The sequence below is a fragment of the Astatotilapia calliptera genome, chromosome 3 (genome assembly GCF_964374335.1).
Source record: "Astatotilapia calliptera chromosome 3, fAstCal68.1, whole genome shotgun sequence".
Classification (NCBI taxonomy): Eukaryota; Metazoa; Chordata; class Actinopteri; order Cichliformes; family Cichlidae; genus Astatotilapia; species Astatotilapia calliptera.
Window position 1 is genome coordinate 65,118,315 of NC_137424.1, and position 10,954 is coordinate 65,129,268.

Consider the following 10,954-nt stretch of genomic DNA (forward strand, 5'->3'; position numbering starts at 1 on the left):
ATGTTAATTTGTTTATTTGTTAGATTACTTTTAATATAGCCAATTTAGTCTAAACCATTGGTTGTTAATAGTACTAAACTGAAATTTTAATGTTTGTTTTAATTATTTTTTATATTTAGTAATGTATATATGTATAACAATATGAATTAATCTAGAGGCTTTAGTGAATTAAAGTCAGAATATTAACAGACAACACTTTATTAGTAGATTTGATTTTTTTTTTCTTTATAGTTTTTTCCTTATGATTTTAAGCTAAATACCTGAATGTAACCATTTTAATAAAAGGGCAATAAGTTAAAGTAACCAAATAACAGAAATGACCATTTTTGTCATACTTGAATGTCACCTGTCATTTTGTTTTCGAGCAGCCAGACTTTCTTGTAATTTTTCTAATGATGTGTAGACAACGTCACAAAGCACCAATTTTAAATTATATCTTTAGTCACTTTGTTACTATCACCCTGTCACAAAAACACATATTTTCTTCAATTTCTATGTAAAATGACAAAAATATAAGTTTAATAGGTATAAAACTGTATTTTCTTATATTCGACTGAGCAATAATCACTGTGTAAAATCACTCAAATGTGCAATCCACTGGTATTCCTATTTATCCATATTATATATTCTGTGTTTATATATGTGTATATGTGGTATATTTATGCCTATATCCTTACTCTCATTCCCCTTTACTGTATCTGTAACATGCTGTGCTTCTGTCGGTGCTGTGCTATTGGACAGAAGCCCCTAATGTAAAGGTCCCCGAGGTCAATGCAGACTGTGCATCATCCAATGCTGAGGGCTAAAAGAGGAGATAGAGCTTTTGAAGCTTGAGATCTATGAATGTGGTGATTTGTTTTAAAAGCAGCTAAAAATATAATCTTTTTAAGCTTGCTTTTGGGTAACTTTTTGTTCTAACATTTAACCATTTTTGTTATGATGTTTATCCTTAAAGGTGCTACATTAAAAATGCTTTTCACTTACTTTACTATAATGCCATGATTTTCACCAGCATCTTAAATGTACAGCAGACATCAGTCTTACTGGGGTTAGCTAGTAAAAGTCACACCAGCAGGGGAAATAAATAACGCCTGATTTTCTTTTCCGGACACAATTTGTAGCTGCACCAGAATCCGCCGGAAACGCACCCTGCGCTGTAGTGTGTGGATGTGTTCTTCGTCAAAACACAGCTGAGAAAACAAACAAACATGTTTTACTGGATGAAGAGCGGCAGCAGCGGCGGCCCCGAGCCGGTCGACAGCGTCGGTAACATGTCTAAGAGCGATATACTGAGAGGAATCGTCACCGAGAAAATGAGCACAGCCGCCCGCGAGATCTTAGCGGTGGTGGAGAGGACTGTAGCCGACTACGAGGAGGAGGCTGCGGGCTTCAGGCGAGAGATCGGCCGTCAGAGGAGACTGCTGGAGCTCCTGCAGCCTAACGTCTCTCTGGAGAGAAGAGGTGAGTGGACAAATAAAGCTGCTCGCAGCCACAAAAAGCTGATTTGTAAATTTAGAATTTGCCGAACTTCGTTTGAAAATCGCTGATTTTACGTTTACAAGCTGTTAAACATACAGATGTGTAATTACAATAAAATGTGAATGCAGGGAAAATAATATTAGCGTTATTTGCAATTCGGCATGAATCTCTCTCAGCTTAAGTGTAGAGAAGAGCAGATGATTCAATTTTTATTTTTATTTTTTCCCCTGAACTAGACCTTGAGGTGTATAAAGCCTCTACTTGAGGTAGAACCTTCAGCCTGGAGTGGTTATTCCATACATTTTTTAGTGCCATGACCTCAGACTTTGAGGGACTAATTAGAATTTCTGCTGCTTCAGGCTGTTCCAGTGAGATGGAGGTCGCCAACAGAAAACATCTGAGACCACCCAACTAAACTCTTCTTGAGCGTGCAATCTGACTTACTGCTTTTTATTATCCACGCTCTCATGGCTGTTGTACAGACTCTTAAAAGCATGTAGCAACAGGCCATATAACCCATAACCACGCCCTTCTTCTCACAAGATATGCCATTGGGCGTAATGTAGTTATCCTTGAGAGCATAAGAGTCTGGTCTAATTCTTATCCCAGATTGTCATTCTTTGTTTTGTTTTGGGTTTTTTTTTTTTTTTGTCTTTTTGGAATCTAGAGTTAATTTTTTCTTAGTGGTTTACATAATAAAAACAATGATCAACAGGAAGGAGCGTCTTTGGAGCTGCAGTCAAACACCACAGTCACACAAAGCTGATATATTGATCAAATGTTCTTTTTGACCAAAAAACACAAAGTCCTACAGCCTGATGTGGAGAGGCATGAGGTGGAAGTCGTGCCTGAGGACAGAGAGGAGCAACAGCCCAAGCAACAGACAGGTACGTCTGAACAGTCTTACCATTAATTGTTTTTCTTTTTGGGGGGGTTCAAGGCTTTTATAAAGAATATTGCAAAATGACACAGGCACCCTATAACATGGGTAACCCCATATATAGGTATATATCCAGAATACAACCAGTTGGCAACCAGATGAGTTGCGCTTATTGGCACAGACTGATTAAGATTGATTGCAACATGTTGGTAGTCTGTCCATGTTTGTAAATTGGCCTCGAGTTATTTGCAAACATCACCAATTTGTCACCAGCAGTCAGTCAAAAGTCAGCCTGACTGTTTAGAACCAATTTGCCTCCTACTGTGTGTTAATAAGGAGGTTCAAAGTTTTTATTTTTTATCACCATGGCCTCATCTGGTCAGAATGCAAAGAAAACTGCTATCAATTAGTTGCCGTATATCTTGGTTTACTTCACTATAATCAGTAGTAACTTAAAGGAAGACACGCATGGACTGCTAAACTCTGAAAGAGAAAACAAGTCATTTAAGTTAATGACTTTAAGTCATTAACTTAAATAAAGATTTAAACTGAGAACTACAAATCAAACTCACCTAAGCTGCCGCCCCATGTGGGAGTGAAAAGAGGGCATGAAAGTGAGTGCAGTGCTTATATAATGTGCGCCAGGCGAGTTCAATTAATCAAATTATTACTAAAGCAAACTGACTAAACCACATGTATCGTGTGTTTATCATCATATGATTCAAATTAAAAACCATAACAAAAAGTGACTTCTGATGTATCCAGGTGTGGAGGACACTGAGAGCCTGGGCCTGCTTTGGTACGACGACATTGATGAAGAGGAGCAGGAGTTGATGCAACCAACAAGTTCCCGACAAAAACGAGAAGATCTAAAGGACCCAGATTATAAAATGCCGTCAAGGTTAGAACAAACACCACTTTAAGGAACAACAAACTGTAGAGGTTTGTGATATGGCCAACAATATGTGGATGGTCCCCAAGTTTATTTGCATTTGCTTTATAGTCTTTTATGGCACTGACTTAGTTCCTGCATTTTCGCCAGAGTTCCGACTATCAGGAAGAAGCCCGGCAGACCTCGCATCAGTGACACAAAGAACCATATAGATCTCAGAGTCCGCATCCTGGAGGACTCTCACACCAATGTGCTCTCTAAGACGAGTATGAAATGTTAATCATTAAGGTTTTGTATTTGTCTGTTATGTGGTACAGTGTTAGCCGTGCTATTAATACCATTTTTTCTTTGTTCCTAATTCAAAGCATTTTCCAATGCTTACAAAAATATTTAATTACATTATTTATCATCAGAAATAGTCAAAGACTGGCCAACTAATCACTTGAACTAATGAATACTAGGGCAAGGTTTGGTTTTACTGACTGCCTAAGGACTATTGATCTTAAGATGAATTTCTTCTGTTCCAGTATTCAAGAAGTTCCCAGCACACGACCTGAAGTGCCCTCTTGGTCTACAGGAAGCTGAATTCCTGGACCTGTTGAAGTCAACCTTTCCTCAGCTGGCAGATGATGAACCTTTTGACTTGTTCACAACTGACAGAAGCCGGAGGCTCCAGCCCCTGAAAGTGAAGACTGTGACTCCAGAGGAGATCCACATGTTCATTGGAAACTCTGCCCTCTACATCCGCCTGAAGGTAGACGCTGTACCTGTTTGTGCTGCTTTTGCCTCTGACTTTGGTAGGATTTTGATAATTTTGCCTCTTTATACCACAATAACAGATTTAAAATGTAACAATCATGATGTGATTTAAATGTACACTTTAAGATTTTACAAAAATGTTAAAGAAATTTTAGCTATTTTACTCTCAGTTAACATAAGTACTGATAATAATTTGGAAATGAACTCTTACAGACTAGTGAGGAGGGAGAGAAAGAGTTTCCCCCTTCACCAACAAACGATGACTGTCCATCCAGCGATGCTGACATAACAAAAGACAATGAAGCTGAACTCCAGTCAAGGTAAAAATAAAAACGGGTATAAGGATTTGTGTGCTCTTGATTGACCGACGATATCAAAAACAAGACTCTAGAATGTTGATGTAAATGGCCTGTATTTATATAGCGCCTTACTATTCCCTAAGGACCCCAAAGCGCTTTACATATCCAGTCATCCACCCATTCATCCACACATTCACACACTGGTGATGGCAGCTACATTGTAGCCACAGCCACCCTGGGGCGCACTGACAGAGGCGAGGCTGCCGGACACTGGCGCCACCGGGCCCTCTGACCACCACCAGTAGGCAACAGGTGAAGTGTCTTGCCCAAGGACACAACGACCGAGACTGTCCAAGCCGGGGCTCGAACCGGTAACCTTCCGATTACAAGGCGAACGCCAACTCTTGAGCCACGATCGGTTACTCATTAATCATAACTTAAGAGACCTTTTACTACTACGTGAGATCAGAGATCAGGGTTTCACTCAATCTAGACGCTGGATTGTGATAATTCAATGAAAAACATGAAATTTAAAAAATTATTGAGGGAACAAATTCTGATCTAACGAATACCAAACCCAAAATTCTGTGGTTCAAGTTCTCTAATGGATGAGTTTGTTGTTTTTAGTTATTGCAAGTAGACGAAACCTATGGCTTTTATGTACAGGCGCTCAGTACTTAAAACTTACCTTTAACCGTTTTGTTCCACAGCAGCTCTGATCAGCATACAGACAGTCCCAGTGTGGACATGCTGGCCAGCAGCTCAACATCACAAAAGCAAGACCTGCAAACAGATGAAGAGGCCTGTGAGAGGGAAGTGGACAGCAAAGATGAACACAAAGCCTTGGCTGTAGACAAATGCTTTAAACCTGTTTCTGAGCTCCAGGTGACAAAAAAGATGAAGAAACAAGTGCGCAAAAGTGACATGAAGGAGATAGAGAAGAGTAAAATAGCCTGTAAAGTGTGTGGAGTGTGGTACTTGAACCTGGGCAGCTTGATCAAACACACCTGGAGTCACCTGGAGGAGCCACAGGGTGGTTGTGGAGTTTGCGGAGAGCAGTTTGAATCTGTGGATGAGTTGAAGAGACATATCAGAATTCACCAGAAAACTCACGACTGCTCATATTGTGGGAAATCTTTCTTCACCATCGTCGGTCTTAACAGCCACGTTTCTCTGCACACAGGAGACAGGCCATTCAAATGTAAGATTTGCAGCAAAACCTTTGCTTACATGTCTGGTCTGAATGTTCACCATTGGGTCCATGTGGAAGAGAAACCACACAAATGTGACATTTGCCCAAAATCCTTTGGTTTGAAGGCGCAGCTCCAAGCTCACAGCAAGATACACACCAGCAAAGACAGATACGTCTGCAATATCTGTGGAAAGTCTGTCTGTGACCTTCGATCTTTGACCCGCCACAAGTTCACTCACTCTGGAGAGCGGCCGTATGGCTGCCAAATCTGCGGGAAGCGTTTCAAACTTTCCGGCAACCTGAAGTCCCACGAGAAGATCCACATGGCTAGGGAGCGACCTTTTCTCTGCCACGTCTGCTGCAAATCCTTCCTGTCAAACTGCAGCCTGATGACTCACATGAAGACGCACAGCAGCGAGAGGCCGCATGTCTGCGGCGTGTGTAGCAAAGGCTTCGTGTCCAACGGCGAACTCAAGGTTCACATGCGAGTGCACACTGGTGAGGCGCCGTACGGCTGTTCCGATTGCGGCCGTTTCTTCAAACGCAAGACTCACCTGACCAACCACATCAGGAGCCACTTGGGCATCAAACGGTTTGTGTGCGCGATCTGTGGGAAGGCGTGCTCTCGCCAGGAACACCTGACGGTCCACATGAGGACCCACAACGGAGAGAGACCGTACCAGTGCACCATCTGCGAAAAAGCCTTCACCCAGAGCCACTGTCTGAAAACGCACATGAAGAGCCACCAGGTGGAGGAAACCTCTGTCCCCAGTCCATCCACAACCTAAACGACACTGAAAACAACTTTTTTTTATCATAATATACTTACAGATGCAGTTTGTTTTTTTTGTTTTTTTAATCTGTGAACTTTATATTTCATTTTTTTAAACTGGAAAAAGTGTTGTGGATTTTTTTTTTTCTTCTTTTTATAACTTTTTGTGCTAAAACACGTGGTTCTTAGATCATCATGTCACTTACAGCAAACATGTAGTCTGGTGACCAACAGTTCTACTAAATCGTTATTTTTTTGGGCATAAAGACCTAAGTTACTGAAGGACCTGCTTATAAAATAAAACAAAAAAAATCACAAAGTTCTGTAAAAAATTTGGTGCAGTAAAATGTTAGTCGTGTAAACCACTCTGCTTTAAATAAAAAGGGGAAAAAAGTTAACTATTTGAATTCTTGGTTAGTTTCTTTTCTCTTTTAACACAGTAATACTGATAATCAGAACTCTCAAAATTAGTTTAGTATGATTTTGGCCATCTTAAAAGTCTTTGAGTTTCATCTTGTTTCCTAATTGTTCCCCTTAATTGTGTTTCAGGGGGAACTTTGTATTAATCAAATTGTTTTAGAAGTGAGCTAATATCAAGCCAACAGCCATTGTAAACAGATGTTCCCAGATTTTTTCTTAGAAACCACAGATATCCTCCGCAGTTGTTTCAAAGGAAAACGCACCTTTGAGTGTTGAAATGCCAGTGTACTCAGAGGCGGGGATTTGAAAGTAGCCGATCCGAGAGCGTTGTTCATCTCTCTTAATTGCATCTCCAGCAGATGCAGTCCAGCGTTCCCACATCATACATGTAGCTATCTCGAGTGTTTTTCATTTTGTTCTTAAAGTCATTCATCCCCAGATTTATATATTCAGGGTTTAAACTATAAAATCATTTATAGGCAGTTTTGTTTTACCACATCCAAAATTCAAGGTTTTTCAAAATTCACGGGTGCTCTTGGACCGTAACCCCCCATCAATTTCAGGGCTCAAATGTACATTAACACACACTTTAGATCAGCATATAATTGTAAAAGTGGGCAGTCAGAATAACGAAAACCAGTAAAAAGCTTTAAAAAAAGCCAAACATCTGCTGTCACCCAGAACTCCTCTGTATTCATACAGCGCCTTTCATCACAGGAAAGGAATTAGAGCCTCACCAAAACAAAACAAAAACCAACCTTGAGAAACATCAAATAAAAAATAGAAACACTTGAGTGCGCAATGAAAACATAATTAACTAGAGATAAAGGAGGCGCGGAGAGATCAGCGAAAGAGTTAACTTAAACAAAAAAAAAAATCTCCACACAGAAACAACCATCCAGGTTTATAAAACTTTGAAATCCAGAAGCTTCTCTAAACTTAGGAGCTGAAAAACAATCTTTTTGGGGGGATTTCTGTCGTATTCTGTGTCATTTTACACTGTTAGTTTGTATAAAAATTGACCAATACTTTACGTTTTGTCTTAAACCTTTAACCCTGCAATTATATATATACAAAACTACCTTGTACTGCTATTGTTTTTAGTACAAATAGCCTAAAATATCACATTAGTTGCAGACATCAGTCATACAAATAAAATAAAGGGGGTTGTGTATGCGAGTGAGGGAGCAGAGCACTGACTCTGTTATGTCTGCAGCAATGTGGAAGACCTGGCAATCTATCCATTCTTACAAGCACAAGCTGAAAGTAGAATAAAATATTGATGTCAAGTAGTGGGAATAAGTAGGACTCTAAACTGTACAACAGTGTTTTGATTCTGCGTTCTGCAGCGTTCTTATATTAAAAAAAACTCCTATAAATCACTTCGAGGGATCAAACCTTGCCTCTCTTCCCTCGCACGATCTGATATCGTCGTGTTCATGTTGTTCCAGATCAACATAGTAAATGTTGTTCCAAGATCAACATTGCAAGTGACCAATCAGAATACTATGTTGATCTGGGAACAACACCAACACAACGATATCAGATCGTGCGTGATCTCGTGGGCTGTGATCCAACATGTGACTGCTTTTAGTGGTAAAGCTACACAACATCAACTGCATGCACTCTGATGGTATGTGACACACACACTCATGAAATGTGCAAGTGTTTTGTTTTTCTTACTGAACTAAATCCAGCAGCACCACCAGTCACACAGAACTGAGAGAAATTTCTGTCAGACATGTCTGGTTCTTTTTTCAAGTCAAGCGGCTTTTATTGTCCTTTCAACCATGTACGGAAATGAGACAACATTCCTCTGAGACCCTGGTGCTACATATGACATATAACAGACAGTCAACACAGGACTACATAAAGTCCAACGTGCAAAAATTGCAAAGAAACAAGACAAGACAGTGCAACACTGGACAGCACAGGACGATACACACACAAAACAGTGTAATGGAAATAGGCAAAATACTGAGTGTTGTGCAAAAAGTAACTTGGTGTCTGATGGTCTGCATGTGTGTGTTAGTGTGTGTGTGATACTGCAGATAAGTGTTTGGTAGTGACGTGTATGTAGCTCTGCGTGTGTGTGTGTGTGTGTGTGTGTGTGTGTGTGTGTGTGTGTGTGTGTGCCAGTCCAGTCACTGAGTGTTCAGGAGTCTGATGGCCTGGGGGAAGAAACTGTTTCACAGTCTGGCATTGAGGCCCGAATGCTGCAGTACCTCTTGCCATTGGGCTGCAGGGTGAAGAGTGTGTGTGAGGGTTGTGTGGGGTCCTCCACAATTCTGGTGGCTTGTGGATAGTGTCTGTGATGGAGGGAAGAGGCATGATCTGATATGGTCGTGTTGGTGTTGTTCCCAGATCATCATAGTAAATGTTGTTCCAGGATCAACATTGCAAGTGACCAATCAGAATGTTGTGACGTCATACTTTTGCGACTTCGGGAAAAACCGCCGTAAAACAAAAACTGTACTTAAGCTGCGAGAAACCGCCTCTGTCCGCCGATCAACGGACCCTGACCCTAACACCCTAGATGGTTATACCCACATCGGCTGGGGGAGTGTTCGCATCAGCTCTTTCGATGGTGAAGATAGCAAGGGTAATTTGTTTGTCTTGGGTCTTCATTCAGGTAAAGAGGTAGTGCCCTGAGGACACACTCTCTCCCCTTTTCAATAGTTTGCTTCTGTAGAGAGTGGCAGAGATACAGGAAGAGAAAACAGAAATACTTTAGGATGACACAAACTCACATTATACGCAAAATGAATGAATGACAAAAACTGATCTTTAACATACAGGGAGTGCAGAATTATTAGGCAAGTTGTATTTTTGAGGAATCATTTTATTATTGAACAACAACCATGTTCTCAATGAACCCAAAAAACTCATTAATATCAAAGCTGAATGTTTTTGGAAGTAGTTTTTAGTTTGTTTTTAGTTTTAGCTATTTTAGGGGGATATCTGTGTGTGCAGGTGACTATTACTGTGCATAATTATTAGGCAACTTAACAAAAAACAAATATATACCCATTTCAATTGTTTATTTTTACCAGTGACACCAATATAACATCTCCACATTCACAAATATACATTTCTGACATTCAAAAACGAAACAAAAACAAATCAGCGACCAATATAGCCACCTTTCTTTGCAAGGACACTCAAAAGCCTGCCATCCATGGATTCTGTCAGTGTTTTGATCTGTTCACCATCAACATTGCGTGCAGCAGCAACCACAGCCTCCCAGACACTGTTCAGAGAGGTGTACTGTTTTCCCTCCTTTAAATCTCACATTTGATGATGGACCACAGGTTCTCAATGGGGTTCAGATCAGGTGAACAAGGAGGCCATGTCATTAGTTTTTCTTCTTTCATACCCTTTTGATAGGTTTGTAGCATAAACCTATTCGCTGGAACGTTAAGGACAACTTGCTACACAGCAAAAGGCAAGACACAAGGCACCAAAGTTCTTCGTGTTACTCATGCATGAGGGAAACCTGCCTGGAGCCAAGTGTCGTTCCACCACTTGACCTCTGTCAGACTCTCAGCCAGGTTCCCCATAGCACTCCTTTTATTGTGGTTACATGAATATGCATAGGGTCATTAACATATAACATCTTACATAGGTATACATGTGAACAAAGAATACTGTGTGTGTGTGTGTGTGTGTGTGTGTGTGTGTGTGTGTGTGTGTGTGTGTGTGTGTGTGTGTGTGTGTGTGTGTGTGTGTGTGTGTGTGTGTGTGTGTGTGGGGTCAGAGTGTGACCCCATAAACAACTTCCCTTAACCTGCTGGTCTGGAAAATCTAACAGTTCATCTAAACAAAAGGCACTTAGACTAGAACAGACGTAGCTACGTTAATGTAATGCTACTGTAAAACAATAAAACAAGGTATGACCTCTCCCATGCTCCCAGCCTTTGCAGCCTGCTAAAGATCACACATCCTATCACTACACAATGATTATACACCTCTAAGCATATATGGTTAAATATTTCCTAATACAAATGACAATAATAAAATCTAAACCCATCACCTTTCTTGCCAGCCACGCTGTGGAGTACTTGGATGCGTGTGATGGAGCATTGTCCTGCATGAAAATCATGTTTTTCTTGAAGGATGCAGACTTCTTCCTGTACCACTGCTTGAAGAAGGTGTCTTCCAGAAACTGGCAGTAGGACTGGGAGTTGAGCTTGACTCCATCCTCAACCCGAAAAGGCCCCACAAGCTCATCTTTGATGATACCAGCCCAAACCAGTACTCC

At 40.7% G+C, this 10,954-nt stretch overlaps 1 protein-coding gene across 2 annotated transcripts; it reads left to right on the top strand.

Moving 5' to 3' along the window:
• The first annotated feature begins 1,047 nt into the window (after window positions 1-1,047).
• Window positions 1,048-6,671, top strand: LOC113019465 (uncharacterized). Of its 2 annotated transcripts, none has more exons than XM_026163203.2 (7): window positions 1,048-1,461; window positions 2,286-2,366; window positions 3,125-3,260; window positions 3,402-3,517; window positions 3,779-4,005; window positions 4,224-4,330; window positions 5,020-6,671. In XM_026163203.2, the coding sequence occupies exons 1-7, from the start codon at window positions 1,209-1,211 to the stop codon at window positions 6,287-6,289; spliced, it is 2,190 nt and encodes a 729-aa protein (XP_026018988.2). In that variant the 5' UTR covers window positions 1,048-1,208; the 3' UTR covers window positions 6,290-6,671. The 2 variants fall into 2 exon arrangements, with proteins under 2 accessions (XP_026018988.2, XP_026018989.2); XM_026163204.2 differs by having other exon boundaries at window positions 1,106-1,461; window positions 5,023-6,671.
• The last annotated feature ends 4,283 nt before the right edge of the window (window positions 6,672-10,954 follow it).

Bases quoted from the DNA above. Each gene is read 5' to 3' on its own strand.
- LOC113019465 (XM_026163203.2), top strand. From the start codon at position 1,209: ATGTTTTACTGGATGAAGAGCGGCAGCAGCGGCGGCCCCGAGCCGGTC. The intron at 2,367-3,124 runs GTACGTCTGAAC...TGATGTATCCAG, and splicing joins ACAGCCCAAGCAACAGACAG to GTGTGGAGGACACTGAGAGC. The intron at 4,331-5,019 runs GTAAAAATAAAA...TTTGTTCCACAG, and splicing joins GAAGCTGAACTCCAGTCAAG to CAGCTCTGATCAGCATACAG.